The 23,122-nt window shown below is 36.4% G+C and overlaps 1 protein-coding gene and 1 long non-coding RNA gene across 3 annotated transcripts in view; one reads left to right on the top strand and one right to left on the bottom strand.

Moving 5' to 3' along the window:
* Window positions 1-23,122, bottom strand: part of TTC21B (tetratricopeptide repeat domain 21B) — a 78,572-nt gene that overhangs the window by 49,544 nt on the left and 5,906 nt on the right. The window contains exons 4-13 of one of the 2 annotated variants that reach the window (XM_029934457.1): window positions 21,312-21,478; window positions 18,951-19,073; window positions 14,744-14,901; window positions 13,302-13,386; window positions 11,896-11,994; window positions 9,178-9,370; window positions 8,218-8,315; window positions 7,701-7,901; window positions 3,620-3,749; window positions 1,821-1,978 (exon numbers count right to left, since the gene is read on the bottom strand). In XM_029934457.1, the coding sequence (XP_029790317.1) occupies window positions 1,821-1,978; window positions 3,620-3,749; window positions 7,701-7,901; window positions 8,218-8,315; window positions 9,178-9,370; window positions 11,896-11,994; window positions 13,302-13,386; window positions 14,744-14,901; window positions 18,951-19,073; window positions 21,312-21,478 (1,412 nt within the window). Of the gene's footprint in view, window positions 1-1,820; window positions 1,979-3,619; window positions 3,750-7,700; window positions 7,902-8,217; window positions 8,316-9,177; window positions 9,371-11,895; window positions 11,995-13,301; window positions 13,387-14,032; window positions 14,449-14,743; window positions 14,902-18,950; window positions 19,074-21,311; window positions 21,479-23,122 lie in introns of those variants that run through there. The other variant, XM_029934458.1, reaches the window with a different exon arrangement.
* Window positions 614-23,122, top strand: part of LOC115287758 — a 27,861-nt gene continuing 5,352 nt past the window's right edge. The window contains exons 1-2 of the long non-coding RNA XR_003906631.1: window positions 614-678; window positions 3,648-3,778. This is a non-coding gene — a long non-coding RNA (uncharacterized LOC115287758). The remainder of the gene's footprint in view (window positions 679-3,647; window positions 3,779-23,122) is intronic.

Raw genomic sequence — 23,122 nt, 5'->3', positions numbered from 1 at the left:
TATCTGCCCTCTTATTAACTTTCTGATCATTTACTGTGTGATATCAGATTCAGGGAGCCTGCCACTATCTAGCATCCTCCTCGATGACAAACAAGGTGATTAAAGGCTTTTACCATGATAGAAAATACTTTTTAAAAAGGCTAGCAAATATATTCTTCTTAAAAATTTTTTTAAAGTTTATTTTTAAGAGAGAGTGAGGGAGAGGAAAAGAGCACGAGTGGGGGAGGGGCAGAGAGAGGGAGACCTAGAATCTGAAGCAGGGTCCAGGCTCTGTGTCAGCCACAGCCTGACACATGGCTCAAACCCACCAACTATGAGATCATCACCTGAGCCGAGGTCAGAAGCTCAACTGACTTGAGTCACCCAGGTGCCCCAAGGCTAGTGAATATATTCTAAGAAATTTAGTTTTCAGGAAGGGCATTTATCTGGGACTTCTAGTACTGATATAAAGTCATTAGATTTCTAGAAACACAGTTTTTTCCTTTTCTTTTTTAATTTTATGATTAAAAATTTCAGAACATTTTAGTCAAACTTGGTTTTAGCTATTGATCTACTCTGAAACCTGTAGCAATGAAGCTTCTGTCTTTATTTTGACTATCCAAAGTATTTACAGAAAAAATAAGAGAAGGACAAAATGAATGAAGGAGGAGTCGAGGGAAGGAGGTGATCCAGAATGAGGTAAGGTGGCAGCCATCTAATGCCTAGGATGCCTACAGTCCTCCTTGAGGCTGCAGCTCTGAGCCTTCGCTAGGCATCATTTCTGATGGGCTTTGTGAAAATTTACTCATGCTTCTATTCTTCTCCCTGAGATTCCAATTTCTTGCGATGGGGTACTGGCACTGGAGTCATAACGTACCACCAGTCTTGAGAACTGGTGACATAAGAAGCAGGCACTGCCTTCTGCAAATCTTGAATTATCCAATCCACTGAAGGGTCCTCACATTATAGGGTTCAAGACCCTGTGAACCAAAGCAAAAGTCTGAGGAGCTCCTCCATAATTCCAGGTAGTCATGAACCTATGATTTTCCCTAACGCTTAGGGATATGGGGTGTAACACAGAATTTCTTGGATAGAAATCTAGTGTGTTTATATCCTCAAATCATATATGAACCTTCAAAATGACTAGGCGTTCCTTGATGATGACTCTAAAAAGATGTTATTATTATTATTATTATTTTAACATTTATTTATTTTGAGAGACAGAGACAGATCATGAGCATGGGAGGGGGAGAGAGAGAGGGACACACAGAATTGGAAGCATGCTCCAGGCTCTGAGCTGTCAGCACAGAGCCTGATGCAGGGCTTGAACCCACGAACTGTGAGATCATGACCTGAGCCAAAGTAGGTCACTTAACCAAGTGAGCCACCCAGGCGCTCCTAAAAAGATGTTATTAAAGCCACAATCTAGGAAAGAAGAAAGCAGTAAAATAAAGTTCCGACACAAAAAATATTAGGCATAATACTCTATAGCTTACAATTATTTTTATATACATCCATTATTGCACTTAATGCTCACTATAACTGTAGGGTGTTATTATATATGAGTTTTATAGAGAAGAAAACAGGTTCAAAGAGAGATAAGAGGGAAAACCAGACACTGACCCCCAGGTCTTCTGTGGCCAAGTCCATACAGCTTTTTAATTACACCACAGCTGCCTCCATGTTTTCTCCCACTGCTTGTGAATCCAAACTTGTTTCCATTACAAATATTTCTTAGCAAAACATATAGGCAAAAATACAAAATAGCTGAATACATAAACATCTAATAAAGGTTCAAGGAGGGTGATGTGTCCTATGCCACCTGAGTTTGGAATACTTACCTTAAAATTATAGCTCAGACAAAGTTCAAGTGCCTGAGAACACAATTTGAATTTTTCCTGAGACAAATAGACCTGAGCCATCAGGAGATGCGCGTCTGCATAAGAAGGACTGTGCTCCAGGCAATGCTGCAGGTTATTATGAGCTGCTTCAGTGTCACCTAATGAGAGAACCAAAGCACTGTAATTCAAATGGTTAAGAGACAGAGATGTGAGAGAGAAGAGGGTCATGAGGGGTTTGTGGAGAGTTCCAGTTCTATTTATAAGGCAGTGTCACCTCTACCTGCACCAGGTAGCTAGCCTCCTTCTAGTTTTCATCAAAGAATATACCTGTACGTCAGGCCAGTTATGAGGAGCAAGGCAGGGAGAAGCTGTGAATGGATCGGGGTCCATCACTGTTATTACTACAAGGACTATAAATGTGCCTTTATTTATTTTCCTGATCAAAACACTTTTTACTTACAATTTCATTACAGTAAGTTTTGCAAAACATAGACATTTAAATAGCTAGAATCTGTACTGTCCCTTACATTAACAAAGAAGATAGAGCCTTCTAATTATTCTTGGCTAGAAATTTTATCATTGTACATAAAACAAAAAAAGCATAAGGATATATTTCAGACATTCAGAGATATGAGCTATTGATTTAATATGCCTTTAAACGCCAACTGAAATTGTCAACGATTTGGACACACATCCTCTGTCCATCTAAGAAAATGGTCTTGGATGGAAGACATGATCAAAATTAAAGCAACAGGAATGATGGAACTGTCAAAGAAACATATTCAAAGGAAAGATAACTGAGAGGAAGAATTTCTTGCTGGAAATGAGAGTCAAGGCAATGTAGTCCTACTTCAAATGATTTAAAAATGGTGTCAATCTATGAGACTTTCACTTCTAGAGACTCTGGCAAGTAAGTATTACTATACTGAGACTGATTTATATCAATTTTCAAAATAGATAACAAGTGTTCAATAAATTAATCACTGAACTCAGTCCCAGTTTAATCACCTAGTAGATAATACTGTTTCAACTGAGAGGCAAATAGAAAGGTCGCGTGGCTCACTACTAGCACTTAATCAGAGGAAGACCTCACAGAGCCACTTCTTACATCTAGAGTATTTTAGAGATGCGAGCTTTTGAGATCACCTAGTTCTTTTTTTAACAGATAAAACTGAGGTCTGAAAAATTAGTTAAGTCAATCTGCTCTCTCCATTACATACAAGAAATAATAGTTTATGGTAATACCTTTAAATTGGTTTCTTTATAGTTTTACAAACTTAATTTACTTTGTGTAGCAATTCACCTAGCAAAGGTACATAAATATAAGCACCAAAGGATGGTCTATTATGTGCATAGTCACACACCTGCTTGTGTCCTAAAAAACTAATGTTATATACCTTGGGTTATTTTTTTTTTTAGCTATACACAATCACAGAAACTAAGCAGGAATTAATCAACACATTTCATAAAGGCCTGAAACCTGGCAAACTTTGCATCTGGCTGTACCAATGAGTCAACTACGGATTAACGGCCATCTAAGTACCATCTGATGGAGTTTTTTTGTTAAGTGTCACAACTGCTTTTTCCCAGCAATTCACTGGAATAACAGAAGTTTACAGTGGTTTATAAAGAATTAAATACAAAAGAATTTTATGCAATTCTATTTTGGATTAAAATTATTTGTGCACAAAATGCGTGTTATGTGACTATTCTCCAAATATGTGGAGTATTTAATTTACCCTGGTTTTTATCAACATCAGAATAAAAATGTTAATTTAAGTTTTTAAGTTATATTCTACCTGATAAATATTTCACTTTTGCTATTAGGAAGACGGCTTGCAGTAGACCTGGCACAGTTCGGACTATGGTCTCCAGGACTGAGGCGCAACGTCTGAGGAGTGGAGAAAGAGGCTGACCAGGACTTGCAGGCTAAACAAAACAAATGAGCACATCATTTTGTAAGTTTATATTAGTCTTTGGCTAAAAGTGAACACATAAATTTTAGTGTAACTAGCAAAACTATGTATTTTCCCAAAATTTCTCTTATTCAATAATATCTTTACTATAGCTTTACTATAACATGACTAATACTACTTTATCCCCCAGGGATCTGTGAACAGACCATGTAAGGAATGGCTTTTATTTAGCAGAACAGTTATTACATTATTATAGTTACTGATTTGATAACATGAAAGGGCGTATTTGTTCAAAAACTGTCAAAGAAACATATTCAAAGGAAATATAACTGAGAGGCAGAATTTCTTGCTGGAAATGAGAGTCAAGGCAATGTAGTTCTAATTCCAGATCTGACTATGATTTACTTGCATTACCCCTTCGAGGACTGTAAGATCAGTCTCCTGGAAGCCACAAGGTAGAACACACACATGTGTATTACACCAAATACCTCACGCCTTCACACTCTCTACTTTCCTGCCTGGCATGTTAAAGGCTTTCAAAAGTTTTCTCTTTTTATTAATACATAGTGAATATGGGAACTAAAGTAGTACTAGAGCATCTTTTTATTGTTTTAATGTCTCTCTACCTAACTAATCTTTATCCAAGGCTTACCCGCTCACAAGTAACAAATGTGGTATTAGTTTAAATACCAAACATTCACTCTCCCTCCTTTGACCTACTAACGCTGCTTCCTTAATTTGAAAAATAATCTTCCCCATCGTTCCCCTATATGCCACACATATATACTCTTGTTTATTTTTATTTATTTTGAGAGAGAGAGAGAGAGCAAGTGGGGGAGAGGCAGGGAGGGAGAGAGAGAATCCCAAGCAGGCTCCACACTGTCAGTGCAGAGCCCCAAAGGGGCTCAAACTCACGAACAGTGAGATCATGACCTGAGCCAAAGTTGAGAGTCTGACTCTTAACTGACTGAGTCACCCAGGCGCCCCTCCACACATATATTTTGTTAACTAGAGTATATGACTGAGTGACAATCACTCCTACAATGAGATGTTATTACTGAAAAGAAAACTATGCATGAAAAAATGTGCACTCAAAAAGTATTTCAAAATATGACCACTGGTGCCTAGAATACATCAACTTCTTTAAATTTCTATAACGCTTATAATCCATGTAATAAAATTTAGCATCTTATATTATCTTATAAAATTCCAAAGTAGTTTCATGTTTTGTTTTGCTTCTTTTATAAGGTTCAGGTCTTTATGTGCCTTTAAGATCAGAATTTTACACTCTTTCACATAGTAATGAACAGAGTAAATTCTTCAGGAGTATCTATTTTTTCAGTGTAACTGAAAATAGTGAAAGTACAGGTGATATAAAGAATCTTTGCCACCTGTTAAGATTTATGGACCACCATCATTTTTACTGTAAACACTTTCAGAGTGAACTGTATGTGGACAATCTTTAAGACAACATCTGTTTGATTAAAAACAAAATATAAAAGGGGCAAAGAACAGAACTGGAGAGGCAAGTCTGCCTTTCTAACATTTCCCCATGAAAACAGCATTATGAATGTTAATTGGCACTACCATGCTGACAAAGGTTATACTGGGGGAACACGTAATGTTGTGGACTAGAGACACAATTGCACTTAACACATTATTTCTTGCTTCCCCTATGGTTAATTCTTAGCACAGCTGCCACCGAAATCCTTTCTAAATTACTGAGTCAGATGATGGCCCCTGATGGCCCCCACTGTACTCAGAATCGATGCCAGGGAAGGGGCAACACCTCGAAGGTCCTGTGTGGTCTGCTTTCTCTGCTGTGACCTGTTCCTCACTCCATCCCTGTCACATTAGTCTCCTTGTGGCCTTCGGGCCACTGCACAACTGTTCCCTGTACCTGAGACATTCTATACCGTATCTCCACATGAACACCAAGTTTTTGTTCAACTTTTGCCATCTTAATGAGGCCTAACAAAATCACCGTATCTGAAATTATCACCTCGCCCAGCCTAGTTCTTCTGAGATTTTCTAATACACCATGTAATTGACTTGGACAAAGGCTGTAGTTCATTCTTCCATGACCACTTTCCCAGCTCCAAGCAGACTCCTGGGTACTCTACAAGCATTCATTGAGGGAATTCTGATTACTGCAAAAATGCATTCTAAGTCTAAGCAACTGAAAACACATCATGACAGGGAAGACTTGGATCAACCCTATTCCAGAAGGGTTAAATTACTATTATTTTAAAGTTTATTTATTTGTTTGTAGATAGAGCATGAGAGGACAAGCTTGGGGGAGGGGAAGCGGCACAGAGAGCAGGAAGAGACAGAATCCTAAGCAGGCTCTGCACCGTCGGCACAGAGCCTGACATGGGGCTGGATCCCAGGAACTGTGAGATCATGAACTGAGCTGAAACCAAGAGCCAGATGCTTAACTCACGGAGCCACCAGGTGCTCCCTGGAGGGTTAATGAAAAAAAAAAATACAGTTATGCAACTTTGGAAAAGGACATAGTGATCAAAAAAAGTAGCATGGCTTCCCTAAAGAAAGGCCATTATCCTCATTAACACAATTATGGAAGCTGTAAATCAGGGAGAATGCTAAGAACTGTGCTTTTAGCAATGAAACATTTGATACTCCCTGTTACGGTATTCCTGTGTTGAATCATGAGCTGAATATAGCATTAAGTCATCTGCTTGCTGTAGTAATGAGAGTGCTGACTAACGGATCCGCATCAGTTTGGAAAGAACTCTGATAGTACAATAAAAGGTTCTGTCTTCAGTTCTACTAAGAGCTAGATAAGGCAGATGATGGATGACAATAAAGATCTGCATAAAACAGGTGACAATAAGTATCTAAAAGAATATGGGGAATCTGGAATTATGAGATGAGTTTGAGGAGATAAAGGTCCATAGGGATAATGTAGAGTCTACAGTTTGGGCCTATGTTACACTCAATAACAGATCAAAGGACTTCAGTTAACTATTAATTCAATAGGGGTCAATAATATAATATGATTCACAAAAGAAGCCAGAAGAACATCTAGAATTAGGGAGAAAGAGGATCTGCCAAGGTCAAACCCAAATCTGGAAGAGTGATCTTAAAGAGAGCTTACTAATGGAAGAAAGACTTTCCTTAGGCCCATGAGCAGGGTTCTAGCGTAAAAATAAATGGCTAAAAACCTGGACTTGGTTAGGGATACATGAGAAGTAACTTCTAAAACCTGAAGGTCTGTTTTACGCATGAAGAAAAACCCTTGCTTTGGCTAAGTAACTGGACTTACCTTGGGTCACTTCAGAGAGCAAGAGGATGACCAGAACATGGGTGAATTTAAAAAAAAATATTTTTTTACACATTTATTTATTTTTGAGAGATACAATGAGACACAGCATGAGTGGGGAGGGGCAGAAAGAGGAGGAGACACAGAATCTGAAGCAGGCTCCAGGCTCTGAGCAAGCATTCAGCACAGAGCCTGACATAGGGCTCGATCCCATGAACCTGAGATCATGACCTGAGCCAAAGTCGGACACTTAACTGACTGAGCCACCCAGGCGCCCCTTTTTTAACACATAGGAAATACAATCTAACAGTCATAGTTATACAGTAAGAACTGCATTTTTGAGTGCACCCAGAGGTTGGATGGGCCTTTAATGAAGATGCTATGGAGAAGATTCAAATATTACATGCATGTCTGAATTAAACGAGTTCTAATATTTCTCCTGAAGATTTTAACATTCTATTAACTACAAGTGAATATTTATAGACCAATACATTTATTATTTGATAGCAGTAACTGGTATAAATATCCTGATTTAAAAACTATTTCAACTAATATAGATACGAATACTACCATTGTTAAGATGTGGATATAATCTGTGAAAAGTGATTTATTATCACAGTTCATAAAACATTGTGTAAGTGATGTAAATATTTTCACTGAAAAAGTCCCAGAATTACTTACCTGCATTGGGCAGAAATTCAGATATTCTGTAATAATTTCTAGTAAGAAATCAGGATTTAAGTTCTCAAAATATTGTATGCCAAGTGGTAAATCTTCTAAATGTGAAAAATGAATGTCCAGAACATCATTTAACATATTAACAACTTCTTCTTGTCGCTTATTTTTCTTCATAGCAAGAACTGCATGTAAATAAGCTAATTCCTAGAAATTAAGCAGTTGTTATTAATTCTCCCATTCAGTTGTAAAGCCATTTATTTCTACTTAGATTTCCAAGACATATGAAGTGCTATTTATGTGCAATATTTACTTGAATATAAGTATTATCTTGGACAAACTTTTAGACTCTTCTACAAGATTACTTAATGTCAAATTCTGCATGGATGTAAGTTAGTAAATGCAATCATGTATTAAAATTAGCACATATTAGTTCTTTAAAGCCATTACTATTACGTTTAAAATTTCATATTTTAAAACAGTAGTTAAGATCTATACCATCTGATAAAATAAAATACTGTACCGCAGATTTTCCAATAGACTGCTGAATTTCACTAAGGAATTCGAGCTGTTGATCTGCATCCTGTAACTGCCCTTCTAGTAACTGACATCGAATAACTCCTAAAGCCAAACAGGTGACAAACAGTCAAAGTCCACATCCACTCAGGCATGTACAGCTCAAGCTAATACAAACATTAATAAAATAGGTTTTCCCCATAATATATTAAATATATATTAATATATATGTTAATTATATATAATTATAATTAATAAAGTAATAAGTACTACATCAGATTTAAAAAAGAAGAAAAAAGAATAAAAGGAAATAAAATGGGCAGCTTAGTACCTATATAAAATCAGTCATTAAGGAATTCAGAATTTATGGGACCTACCTCGTAAAAATTTATTCTCGCAAGATATTATTTAAGAAATGAAAACTTCAGAGGCACCTGGATGGCTCAGTCGTTAAGTGTCTGACTCGATTTCAGCTCATGATCCCAGGGTCATGGGATCGAGCCCTGGGTTGGGTCTTGTGCTGAGCATGGAGCCTGCTTGTGATTCTCTCTCTCCCCCTCTGTCCCTCTCCCCAGTTCATGCTCTCTCTCTCTGTCTAAAGCAAAGTAAAATTGAAAAGGGGAGGCCTAGGTGGCTCATTTGGTTAAGCATTTGATTAGTTTCGGCTCAGGTCATGATCTCACAGTTTGAGTTTGAGCCCCGCATCAGGCTCCACACTGACAGCGCAGAGTCTGCTTGCAATTTCTTTCTCTCTCTCCCCTCAAACAAAAATAAATAAATAAACATTAAAAAAATTTTAACAAATACAAAGTTTATTTTTAAAGATTAATGTTTTTTCTATTGTGGATAGTGGAGGAGTCTGATTTCAGAAATCGACAACATACATTATTTCTTTTTTAATAGCAGGTATTAAAAGAATTATTATGTGTATGTATCTGAGGAACATTTATAGAAACAGTTGTCATACCAATTAGTGCAGGGACACTAGTTTCATCTAGCTTCATGGCAGTATTATACCAATTCAATGCCTCTTTCACTTTTCCTTGTAAAATCATTTGGTATCCAAGTTCTGTAGCAAATTCTGATTGCTTAGGTGTTAAACCAAAAGCTTTTTCTAGTAATATCTGAATTTTTTGAAGAATGAGTTGACTTCGTCCACACTAAAAAGAAAAAAAAATTTAGATTAGAAGTCAAACACTTCAACTCAGGTGGGAGGGCTACTTTTCTCTAAAAATACAAATTATTTGTACTTCATAGAAACAGAATGAAAACAAAAAGATTTAGTAACCAAAGAAAAATAAAACTTCTCTATTTACTACCTGGACAGTGCAGCAAGAAAGAGTTTATATCCAATCAGAACTTAGAATCCTAATGAGCAGTACTTTTAAACAATAGCTTCTTGGAAAGGATACTCTAATGATGCTGCATAAATGTATTTTTTAGGACTGTTTTCAAACTGTCTCATGACTGTTTTACAAATTAGACAAGGAAATTATTACTTTAAGGTATACATAATATACATATATTTATCGAATCAAAACCTAGGACAATGATTTGCTTTCTCCCTAAGGAGAAGGTATACCACCAGGGCAAATATTTCATTATTTTATTATATCATCTCATTTTATTAAAAATTGTGTATATGTGCATAGAAAGGATAAACACTTTAATGTTAAACTGTTAAGGTTTTAGTGGTGAGGTCATTAGTATTTTTACTTTTTTCTTTGTATTTTCTCCCAAATTATTTTTTTAATGGGAAAAAGGTAGTATATGTATTTTTAAAATATAATTTATTGTCAAGTTGGCTAACTCACAGTGTACATAGTGCGCTCTTGGCCTCGGGAGTAGATCCCCATGGTCATCGCTCACATACAACACCCAGTGCTCATCCCAACAAGCGCCCTCCTCAGTGCCCATCACCCATTTTCCTCTCCCCTCTAGCCTCCCCTCCCCCATTAACCTTCAGTTTGTTCTCTATATTTAAGAGTCTCTCATGGTTTCAAGGCAAATATTTTAAAAGACCATGCATTTGGGCACAGCTGGGTGACTCAGTTGGTTAGGCGTCTCTTGATTTTGGCTCAAGTCAGGATCTCCCAGTTTGTGGAACTGAGCCCTGCATTGGGCTCCACACTGACAGGACAGAACCTGCTTGGGATTTTCTCTCCCTCTTTCTGCCCAGCCACTGATCGTGCCAGCACACACTCATGCATACACTCTCTCTCTCTCAAAACTAAATAAACCTAAAAAAAAAAAAGTTCATGCATTAGAATCTTTGTTACAAAAGCTTCAAAAATAGTTCAAGAAATGGCTGCTCTACTAAAATAGGTATATAATGCTCTTACATAATAACTTAAAAAAGTTTATTTATGTGAGAGAGAGAGAGAGATCGCAAGCATGAGATGGGTGGAGAGAGGGAGAGAGAATCCCAAGCAGCCTCTGTGCTGCCAGCACCGAGCCAGATGTGGGGTCCAACTCATGACTCTGAGGTCATGACCAAGGTGAAGTCAAGAGCCGGGACACTCAACTGACAGAGCCACCCAGGTGTCCCTACCACAACAACCTTTAAGAGTAAAATACTAAACAGCTTGAACGTTTATAAGCTTAATTAAAAACTAATCAAAATAAATTAGGTGTCAATAAAGTAAATTTAAAAAAAGGTAAATATCTTAACTCAAACTTTTGTAATAGCAGGGGTTTTTCTTCCTCTCTAAATTTCACACAATCTGACAATCTGTTTTTTTAACAAAAGAGCTCAGTTTCTTCATGTGATTTAACAATTGATATCCTTGATTTTTTTTCTTTCAATTTCTTATTATTTCATCTACTTATGTGTACTGCTTTCCTTATTTTTTTCCTGGTTTAATTAACGTTTCACTACTCTCATTCCTTGTATTGATTTATTGATTCTGCTGTATTTTTCTATTCCATTCCTGATTATCTTCCTCTTATTGGAAGTTGTAATAAAAAACATTTATTTACTATTATTAAAAAAAAAGATCCCAACCATTTCCCCCACCAAAATTGTCTCATACCCAAGTTAAAACTTTTTTTCAAACACAACTGACCCTTGAATAACGTGGGGGTAGGGTGCTGGCCCGTACCCTCACTGCACAGTTGAAAAGCTGCAAATATCCTACTACTGAGCACACCTTATAGATAACATAGTTTATTAACACATATTTTGTACATTATATACTGTATTTTTGAATAAAGTAAGCTGGAGAAAAGAAAATCTTGCTTAAAAGATCACAACAATAAGGAAACTACATTTAACATACAGTACTGTATTGAGTGAAAACATCTCATTAAGAGGACTCATGCTGTTCAAACTCAGGTGGGTGAGGGGTCAACTGTAGTTTTAAAAAACAAAACAAAGAATAACTCTAATCATAAATCCTATGCTCTGATTAAAATACAGGATTTCCCATTTACTTTGGAATTCACCACTTCCCTATCCTTCCAGGCCCAACAAAGCCTACTTCCATGAAGCATCTATGATGCCTTCTTACGGTTGGTTAGAAATCGTGTATCTCCTCTGAACTGATTTTCTCAGGAATGTATCAAATATTTATACACGTAGGGTATTTCATTCTAGGCTTATGCTCTTTAGTGCCTCAATCTTTGTAACTTATTTTATATTCCCAGCTACGGATACAGAGCTCCGGCACATAGCAAGGGCTCTTACAGTTCTGCTGAAGGCCACTGTGATCTTATAAAAAAGTCGAGCATTTTGTGGCTCTGTGGCATCCAGTGCGTTTTCTAAGTTTTCCAGCGTGGCAGCAGCCTAAAACAAAAGTAACCAGTATAATTTTAAAATAAACAATGAAAAAAGAATACATGACATACACATGAATACATATTACAATTAATATTTTAAAAAGTTTTTGCTTTTGCAAATTTCCTCTTGGCTCCAGTGAAATCATCTATGTTGCAAAATGTATTAAAAGTTTTTTTTTTTTTTGATGTTTATTCTTGAGAGAGACACAGCATGGGGGAGGGGGGCTGAAAGAGAGAGACAGTGACACACAATCCAAAGCAGGCTCCAGGTTCCAAGTCGTCAGCACAGAGCCGACGTGGGGCTCAAACTCCCCAACCGCAAGTTCATGACCTGAGCCAAAGTCATATGCTTAACCGACTGAGCCACCTAGGGACCCCAGAAATTCTTTTAAAAAGGCTCAAGAATTATGAATAAAGAATTGAGTTTTAAAATGTGTTCTTAAAATATTTGTTATTGAATGGAAATCTTTGGGCAAAGATACCCATAATATTCAATTAACTATATATGCCAAGTTTCCTTTCCAATAATTTACTCATGACACACATGAGATATGAAAACATAAATATAAACATTACTATTATGTGAGATCAGACTTCGAATTACTTATATAGTCTGGTTTATACTTAAAATATTCTTTAGATTAGAAAAAGCACTAAGACACTATTGTAAGTAACTTCAATGCCAGGAAAATTTACTCAAGAAGTACCCCTACTAAAATTTTTCTGGTATTTACTGAAAAACTTATTAGTTGCTATCACATTAACCAATTTAACCAGACTAAACACAATTCAATTCTACTACTTGTTATAATACTATTTTATACTACTACTTACTTCAGACTGGATTTTGGCATTCCATAATCCAGTATAGAATCAATGTGCTCATTACTAGAGAAACATGTATCTTATCATAAGGTCCAACGGGATTTCATTCTAAGCCCATTTAAATAATGTAAACACAGTTAAATTGTAAAAATACTGTGAATTATATTTTGTATTATTTTCTTCCATTCCTAGCACCACCAGTTTCATTAATCATGTATAATACTGTATTGGAGTCTTATGTGGAAAAGCACATATACTATAATTAATGATTTAAGGAATTTTTAAGGTATTTTAACTATATAATATTTTTGCTTTACTAGTTGATTTAAGAAGCTCATCTCTTTGTTGAAGTGTATTTCTATGAATCAAGTAAAAACTACCAAGTAACACATTCTAAAAGAGCTCTTGAAGACTCTTATATATGTGCATATGTGTGTGTAACTATATATTTTTTAATATAGGAAACTTAAATAGTACAATGTGACTTACCTTCTCTATGTCCCCTACCCTACACAAATAGTACAGAGCCAGGATTCTGAGCGCTTCCACATTTTGATTATCTTGAAGCATTAACCTGCAGAAGAACATTTTACTTAATGTTATCCAACGTTTCTTATACGAACTATACCACTGAATAACCAACCAGTAGATTAAGTTTGGTGTTTTCATAGTGCTCCAGCTAAGAAATGAAGAATGAGATAACCATATTGTAATCCTAAAGCATCCAGGTATTGAGCACAGATTTCTGATATTCCACAAAAAGACAGCAGGGGATTCTGTCCCTTTGATAGCAGTACACATCACCACTTATGAAGTAATTGCAAAAAGAAAAAAAATCAGCTGTAAATCTAAGCAAGCCTCTATATCCACTACCAATTTACAGGAGACTCAGAGGATAAACAACAGCATATGGCATGCAATCAATAAAACTCTTATGGAAAACCTACAGGATAAAACACGGGTTTCTTTATCTTAAACATCAAGAAAAAGAGGTGGGAGAAGTGGGAGGGAGAAAGAAGGAAAAGGAGGGAGGGGAGGAAGGAGAGAGGGAATCCTCCGATGAATTCACATTCCAGAAGAAAACTCCAAATCCTCAAGATGACCAACAAGACCATTTATATCTTGGCTCCCCTGCTCTCTCCTACCCTTCTGCTCTGACTTCACTGTCTACTCATTTTACCCTGCTTCCTTCTCCTTAAAAATATGACACACACTCCTACCCCAAGGTCTTCGCACTTGCTTTTCCTACTGTCTGCAACGTCTTCTCCCAGATGTCTGGATGGCTTGCTCTCCCTGCTCAGGAGTCATCTGTTCAGTGAGGCCGTCTTGGTCCATCTCATGAAATGGAATCATTCCTCCCACTCCTTATTTCACTCTCCAGCTTTATGTGTTTTCCACAGCACTTAAAACTTTCTGACATACTATGTAATCTTTTACTTGTTCTGCTTATTACACGGTTCCTCTCATTTGAATAAAAGTTTCACAAGGGCAGAGATTTTTGCATAAAAGAGTATCTGTCTTAGAACAGCTATTCCAATATTTATATAAGTCAATAAATTCAGTTGTTAAAAAGTTCAATGTTAAGTTCTCTTTCAATTCTATGTTGTTTAAAAAGAGTCAAAATGTAAAAATCTTATGATAGGGGTACCTGGGACGCTCAGCTGGTTAAGACTCTGATTCTTGATTTTGGCTCAGGTCATGATCTTGCAGTTCATGGGATCGAGCCCCAAGTCAGGCTCTGCTGACAGTGTGAATCTTTTCTCCCTCTCTCTCTGCCCCTCCCCTGCTCATGCTCTCTCTCTCCTTTTCTCAAAATAAGTAAACAAAACTTAAATAAAAATAAAAAGTCTTATGATAAAAGAATACAGATGTTTTTTTCTTGAAATTATAACCAGATCCAAAGGTTCTTGTATTATCCTTTTTTACTTAACCTCTGTGCTGTTTCAATAGTCTGGTCCCAATCCTGTAAGGCAAGTTGTAGTTTCATTTTCTTTATAAAAGCAGGAAGGAAACTCGGAAAGTTCACTATTATCTGGTTCACAGTGTCCAGAGCACCTGAATAATTCTGGCGCATCTCAAGGCATTGTGCCTAACAGGAGGAAAAAAAGTGGTATCAAAAGTGTGATCATATATACAGAGGTTCTCACAACAGTTATCCTGAAGAGGTAGGATACTAGCATTTAACATTTTCTATGTTTTTATTTGTTTCTTTGTTTTGTTTTCTATTCAGTTATCACTTTTATAATGAGTAATCCAAAATAAGTTTTTAACAAAACAAAAATTTTAAAATATCGCAGATCAATAAACATACTGTATGTAATTGGCTGTGTTATAAAATCTACTTTTAAATAACTAGAACAGAAAAATTATCTTTTAGAATAAAATATTTCCAAGATATTTGCAAATAGCATCTAAGATGAAGAGATTCCAGGGGCCCCTGGGTGGCTCAGTCAGTTGGGTGTCTGACTTCCCTTTAGGTCATGGTCTCAAGGTTCATGTGTTGGAGCCCAGTGGCGGGCTCTGTGCTGACAGCTCAGAGCCTGGAGTCTGCTTCAGATTGTGTGTGTCCCTCTCTCTCAGCCCCTCCCCTGCTCATGCTCTGTCTCTCTCCCTATCTCTCTCAAAAATGAATAAACATTAAAAAAAATTTTTTTTTAATAAATAAAATAAGATGAAGAGATTTTGTATCTTTTTTAAAAACAACTACTTTCGGGCCGGGACACCTGGCTGGCTCAGTCCATAGAACATGCGACTCTTGATCTCAGTGTTGTAAGTTCAAGTCAGACACCAGCTGTAGAGATTACGTAAAAATAAAATCTTAAAAAAAAGTGAATTGGGGCACCTGGGTGGCTTATTGGTTAGGCATCTGACTTCATATTGGCTTAAGTCATGATATCACGATTGTGAGACTGAGCCCCACATCAGGCTCTGCGCTGACAGCAGAGCAGCTGTTTGGGATCCTCTCGCTCCCTCTCTCTCTCCCCTTCCCCTGCTCACATGCATTCTCTCAAAATAAATAAACAAACCTAAAAAAATAAGAAACAACAAATAAGTAACTTTCATGTTAAAGAAGATAAGACTTTAAGAAATAAGCAAATTAAAGTTCAAACAACTCCCTCTATGTTAACATTTTCACTTCTGGAATGTATCTTAATGAAATAATTGAATAAGACCACAGGAAAAAATATATAGTAGATATAGTAGAAAAAAATAATCTAAAATGTCCATTCAGGATTAAACTATAGCATAGCTATTTAATCAAATTTTAGGTGGCCATTAAAAGTCATTATGTAGGGGTACTTGGGTGGCTCAGTAGGTTAAACAGCTGACTTTGGCTCAGGTCATGATCTCGCAGTTCGTGAGTTGGAGCCCTGCATCAGGCTCTGTGCTGACCGCTCAGAGCCTGGAGCCTGCTTCAGTCTGTGTCTCCCTCCCTCTCTGCTCCTCCCTCACTCATGCTCTGTCTCTGTCTCTTAAAAGTAAGTAAACATGAAAAAAAAATTTTTAAGTCATTATGTAGATTTATAGATCTATGTTTAATGACATAAAGAGATGTCATTTGTAATATAATAGTTTAACTGGTTATCTTCAATGGTGATATCTATTCTTAGTTCTGATATTAACTGCATTCCGTACAGTATCCATGTATTACTTTCACAGAAAAAATAAAGCTATAGAATTAGCACTTTAAGAGCAGACATTAGGCATATTTATCACATATCAGATTTTTAAAAATTTGTTACTGGCTCTTCTTTAAGAATAAATTTAGTCCTAGGATATCTCAGTTCAAAATGAGTATCCAGTCTCAACAGGGGTACAGTAGAATTACAATTAAATCCTGAAATCGGTTTGAGATTATATTCTCATCTATAGCCCCATATGATTTCCATATAATTCAAGTCTGAGAACCATCTGAACATGCTACTATGTCAAAATAAATTATTAAAATTTCTGAATAGCTGACAATAATGAAGATTAATGCAGAGAATATTTTCAAATTATGTATACCCATGGAATCTGCCTAAATAGAGAGTAATATAAAAAAAATCACATTAAAGAACCACATCTATTACTTCCTTAGACCATCACCTCCCACATGATGCCACATAACATATCAAATGAAACTAAATTTGCTGTGTATTTGGTTCATATCATTCCTAGTTGGAATTAGGCTAATGCAAACATCCTCTATTGAATTAACTGAAAAAAAAAACATAATTGGAATGGGTTGTAGCAAAAAAAGAATTTAACAAATCTTAAGCACTGGAGGAAAAAGGTAAATCTCTCCTAAACTGTTTATATTAACACCTGAAATAGCCCTAGACCGTAGCAGATTATCAACTAGTATTTTTTTGTTTGTTTGTTTTTTGAGAGAGCAAGCGAGAGAGCATGAGTGCAAGCAGGGAAGGGGTAGACGAAGAGAGAATCTCAAACAGGCTGCATGCCCAGCACAGAGCACAACAAGGGGCTCCATCTCAGTACCGTCAGATCATGACCTTAACTGAAATCAAGAGTCAGATGTTTAACCAACTGAGCTACCCTGATGCCCTTCAAACAGCTTTTCTTTAAGAACAGGGTGGAGTTGAAATGATCAAGAAAAACTTTCAATAGGTTGATAAACGCTCAATTCTTCTAAGACTGTCATTAAGTAAAACTTGAGTGCAGTCAGCATGAATACTAGCTGTAGCAGAGCTACATAACTGGAAACAAGCTCACTAGCCACAGAAACTGACAAGAGCCATGAGGGGATATTAACTACAGCCAAGACACTAATAATCCTCTCTTCTTTTTCACACCCCGCAAATTACTGCTTATCTAACGGGCTGTTTTCCTAACAGAAAATGTAATTTCCTTTTGCTGAATGAAAAATTTCAAATATTTTAAGACATTCAGAAAGCATCAACGGAATAGAAGGACCCAAACTATATATTTCTACCCACCCATGATTTCTAATGACTCATCCCTCACAATGTAAGTCTGGTCATGTTGTTTCTCGTATCATTGGCTGCCCACCTATATGGTTCAAAGTAAAAGCCAAAGGCTTTACACAATCAGCCATGGCTCTCCTCATCGCTCTCATACCCACCTCTCTTCACACTCATCATCTTTTCCTCTAGCCTCCATTTTTTTAAAAATAGTTTATTGTCAAGTTGGTTTCCATACAACACCCAGTGCTCTTCCCCACAAGTGCCCTCCTCCATGTCCACCAACCCCTTTCCAGCCTCCACTTCTACCCTCCACTTAGCTCATTCTACTTTCATCTCCTGGCCTCCCAGCAATGCCCTAAACATGCCTTAATGGATCTCAACTTATCTCTTCTATTTTAATTTAATTTATTTTTGAGACAGAGAGAGACAGAGCACAAGCAGGGAAGGGGCAGAACAAGAGGGAGACACAGAATCCGAAACAGGCTCCAGGCTCTGAGCTGTCAGCACAGAACCCGATACCAGGCTCAAACCCTGAACTGTGAGATCATGAATTGAGCCAAAGTCAAATGCTCAACTGACTGAGCCACCCAGGCGCCCCTCAACTTACCTCCTCTATTTGTAATGCTTCCTCCCAGCTGCCACAGAGCTGTAATTCTCACCTCCTCTAGATCTTTGCTCAAATGTCATTTCTCTGACCACATCATCTAAAACTATAGGTTCATACGCCAGCTATCCTTCTCTCCCTTTATCTGATTTACTTATTTTTCCATTGCACTTATCACCTTCCAATACACTATGTAATTTAATTACTTATTTTGTTTACTGTCTGTCTCCAGCAAGAGAGTAAAAGCTCAATAAAAGCAAGAGGTTTTATTTTGCTCAGGGTCTCCCTAGAATCTACAGTGATGCCTTGCACATATTAGACAAACTATAAATGTTTGGTAAATAAGCAAAATAGGAACCACCGGAACAATGACCGCCACCACCAAAACAATGAAAACCAGTCAGGATTCAGGAATTTGGTAAGGAAAAACATTTCTCTAGTTTGTAGTTCATTGTCCTATACAAATAAAATGCAAGTCCCTCATAGAGGCCTAAAGTAACATGACAATTATTATCTTTTTTGAGCTACTTAGTTATGTTGGGTTTCAAATACATATATTATGACTAAATTTTAAAATATGATTTATTTACCCTAACTCCAACTCACCTTACCCATCAGGGCAAAAATATCATTTCCATCTTGTAATCCCTCTTCAAAAGATCTTAGTGCTTTTTTAGTATAAGGTTCTTTTCCTCTTGTGATATCAAGCCATGCTTTCAAAACCTGTCCCTGCAGAATGAAAAAATTCTAATCATACATTTTATTGGAAACAAAAGAAATGTTGATTGAAGAGGTAAAACTAATGTCCTTTTTTGTAATTAGTAACAACAATCACTGTGTCAAAAAATGTTATTAACAATGAAACAGTGTTCAATAAAACTGGTTCAAATCGTTTCCAGCCTAGAGTTTTGGGGACTGTTAAGTATTTTAAGATTATGATGTGTCCAATATTGACAAACTTGTCAAATATTCCATTAATACTAAATAACCAGTAGTCTTATCTGGGACTTTGCTAGTAAATTATTATCAAAAATTGTTAAACATGTAATTCAATACATAAACAAGAATTTGTTACCTCTTTTTTGGGCAGACCGAGTGAACTAAGATGAAAAAACATAAGTGTCTTGCCTTATATATATTAAAAGTTAAGATAAGCTGGCAATTACCTTAATCTCTGTGATTAGTCCAATGAATTTCAAATGAAAGGATAAATGGCCTCAGAAATTAAAGACTGAAAAGTCACAGATGCTTCCTTTCAGGATTGTTAGTAATTCATTGGGTTATAAGGTTTACAGAATTAGAAAGAAGATGGCTACAGGTTACTTTTCTTTTCAAAATCAAAAGTTGTGAAATCTGTTTTTGTATCAAAAAATTTCTAGGGGCACCTGGCTGGTTTGGTTGGAAAAGCATGTGACTCTTGATCTTGGGGTTGTGTTCGAACCACACTTTGGGTGTAGAGATTACTTAAAAATAAAATCTTTAAAAAAAATTTTCTAGATTAATTTGTAAACTTATAAATCCTTAAGATTATATTTACTTTCCCGTATTTCACCTGAAAAGAAAGATATGAATACTAAATGCTATTTCTAGTCACTAGATCAATGTCTCTATTTGAATTATTTCAACTATTATTTCTGTGTGGATGATTCTCAACCTTTATTTCTAGTTTAGTACCTCTTTCTAAACCTTTCTTTTCCTAAGAGCTCATCTACCTTCTCGGTCTCACTGTTCTACCAGATGTGGAAATATAGTATGTCTGGAACCCAATGCATTACCCACTCCAAGATTACCTTCTCATCCCAACAAATTCTCTGTTCATGTTAACTGAAATCTGAACTTTCCAGACTTAAGACCTCAGAGAGACATCCTTAATATCTAACACCTCAAAATCTTGCCCCTAATAATTTTAGAGTCATTGATAATTTTTTCAAATCCTGTTGTTAAAAATTTGCATATTTAGCGCTTATATCTTGGTATAATATTTTAGTTTAGGCCCTCAAAACCTTTTGTTGGAAGTATTGACTACCATTTTGGGGCAGCATTCTAGTTTCTCCTCAGGCCAGTTCATCCTATAAACCATACTTAAAATAGTCTTCAGAGTTTTCACTCTAATAATACCAATGCCACAATTAAAAACCTCAATGACCTCTTCATGCCTGTTAAACTACATAGAAATACTTGTAGCAAGCTGTCAAGGCCCTTCAAGGTGTCCCAACCTACTTGTCTTAAGCTTTTCTTCCATTGTCTTTACCTATATGCCCAGTGTTTCCGTCAAAAGTGAGCTTCTTACTGTACACAGAACCAACATGTCTCCTTGTTTTTCTCATTTCCATTTATTATTTCCCACCTTGGGGGTATTTGCTTCCTTTTTCTGTCATCTTTGCATGTGGAAGCTGTACCCATCTTTCAGGTTTTATCTCAAATGCTACCTCCTTCATGAAACTCTTCCTCATTCTCCTAACATTTATAGATGCGATTTCTCCTTAAGTACTTAAAATAGTGCCTAGCACAACGTAAGTGAGCAAGAACTGTTAATTACTGTTTTCCTGAATACTTTAAACCTCACGTCTCTCATACCATTTATGAATGTTCTCACGGTACTAGCTGGGTATGTGCTCTATGACACTACTAGACTGACCCATCCGTGTAAGTAAAGTTATGTGTTCCTGATCTTTGTATTATTAGCAGTGCAAACAAGTGTCTCGTATCTAGAGCAGTTCAATACGGAGAGTCAGAGAGAAGGACAGAGAGAAGGAAGGAAGGAAGGGAAAGAACCAGAGAGGGATCTTTTCAAGGGTTAATTAACAGCCTAAAAAAACCAATCTTAGACAACCGCAATTTTACAAAATAATAAAATATTAAAATAAAGCTGTTTTTTATAAATTGAGAATCGAGTAGAACAAAGACTACCACTGAATATATAAGCTTCCTCTATTGCATCTATTTCAAAATAAGATGATGAGCTACCTCTTTACTGCCATTTGACATTTTGATCATTCTGTCAATATATTCTCTCGCCTTATCATGACGACCAATATGCCATAAAAATAAGCCTGCGTGGTACAAAGCTTTCGGCCCTGCTCCTTTACGCTGCTCCTTCACTTTGGCATCTGATTCCAGAATGGCTTCTTTATCTAGGAGGGAAAAAAGACATTAAATAAAAATTCAATTCAAGATCAAGTGTTCATAATAGGTCAGATGATTAACAAAGCACAGAATATAGTTCTCTCTATAGCACCACTGTCTAACAGAAATAAAATATAAGTCACCTACGTAATTTGAAATTTCCTAGTAGCCACATCAAGAAAGTAAAAAAACAAGTATAATTGATTTTATTAATGTATTTTATTTAACCTAATTTATCCATGTTATCATTCCAATGCACAACTGACATGAAAATTGAGATACTTTTTTCTTATTAAATTTTAAAAATCTGATGTGTATTTTATACAAAGTACATCTCAGTTATAATGCTAAATTTTATTCAAAAACACCTGATATATACTTTGATTCCTGAAAATTTATATACGAAAACAGTAGATTCATATATTCATTGTTCCAAACATTACTTTTCTAATAATTGAATCAAGATTCAGTTTTAAATTTAAAAGTAATTAGAGGGGCACCTGGGTGGCTCAGTCAGTTAGGCATCAGGTCACAGTCTCACAGTTTGTGGATTCGAGCTCCTATAGAGCTCTGTGCTGACAGCTAGCTCAGAGCCTGGAGACTCCTTCAGATTCTGTGTTTCCCTCTCTTTCTGACCCTCCCCTGCTCATGCTGTCTCTCTCTCTCAGGAATAAATAAAACATTTAAAAAATAAATAAATAAAAATAAATAAAATAAAATTAATTAGAATTAAAGTTAATTTAAAATGTGGGTTCTCAAACTAGATACATTCCAGAGCTCAAACAGCCACATGTGGTTAATGACCACTGGAATGCATACTATAGTTGTATAGTTTATGTCATTCTCAAGATATTAAGGCTAAATATGCAAATTTATTTTAACAATAGGACTTGAAGAAATTAGTAATGATTCTGAAATTATTATGGGCAAATCCAGGATTAGTACTCAAATGACCCAACTCCCTAATCCAATTCTAAAATATGTAAACATTCCTGGCTGCTCTCATAGGTCAATGAAAGGTAGTACAATTACCATTACTTACATAGTTTAACACTGATGCATGGCAGCTCCCTTAAAAAGAGAGTCTGTCTGTAATAACTCTAACCACTAAATCTATTACATGCGTGCCTAGGTCACAAATATCAATTCAATACAAACCCTGAACTGAATCTGAATGTGGATCAACTACACAACAAGAAAGACGAAACGTCAAAATTGAAGGCTATGATTCTAACCGACTAACTTTCTGGAAATGGCTACCCAAAGAAAGGTATTATGACTTTTCCTTTCATCTCTAACGATACCAACGTAAACTTAAATGTGGGACCACCAAGGTACGACTTCATGAGTTCGTGAAACAAAATTGTTTCTGGAAGGCTACAGATTGCTTGGCAAGAAGCCCCTCCAACACACCCACTTGAACACCTACAGAAGTTTTCACTAAGTAGCCAGGATATAGAGACAGAACTCTGTGGAAACAGAACTCACCAGGGCAGGGGCAGGATTTTTACTTTCCTGCCCAGATATCCACCAAGTCTGAAGTGGGGCACCGGTTACCTGTGACACCATCTGCACAAAGCCGGCTCTTACCAGATATCAGCTCAGGTTTTAATGGACCACAGTCCTTTTATAATCAGAGCTTACATCAGCAC

The sequence above is a fragment of the Suricata suricatta genome, chromosome 3 (assembly GCF_006229205.1).
Source record: "Suricata suricatta isolate VVHF042 chromosome 3, meerkat_22Aug2017_6uvM2_HiC, whole genome shotgun sequence".
Lineage (NCBI taxonomy): Eukaryota > Metazoa > Chordata > Mammalia > Carnivora > Herpestidae > Suricata > Suricata suricatta.
This window is presented reverse-complemented; position numbering and strand designations above follow the sequence as displayed.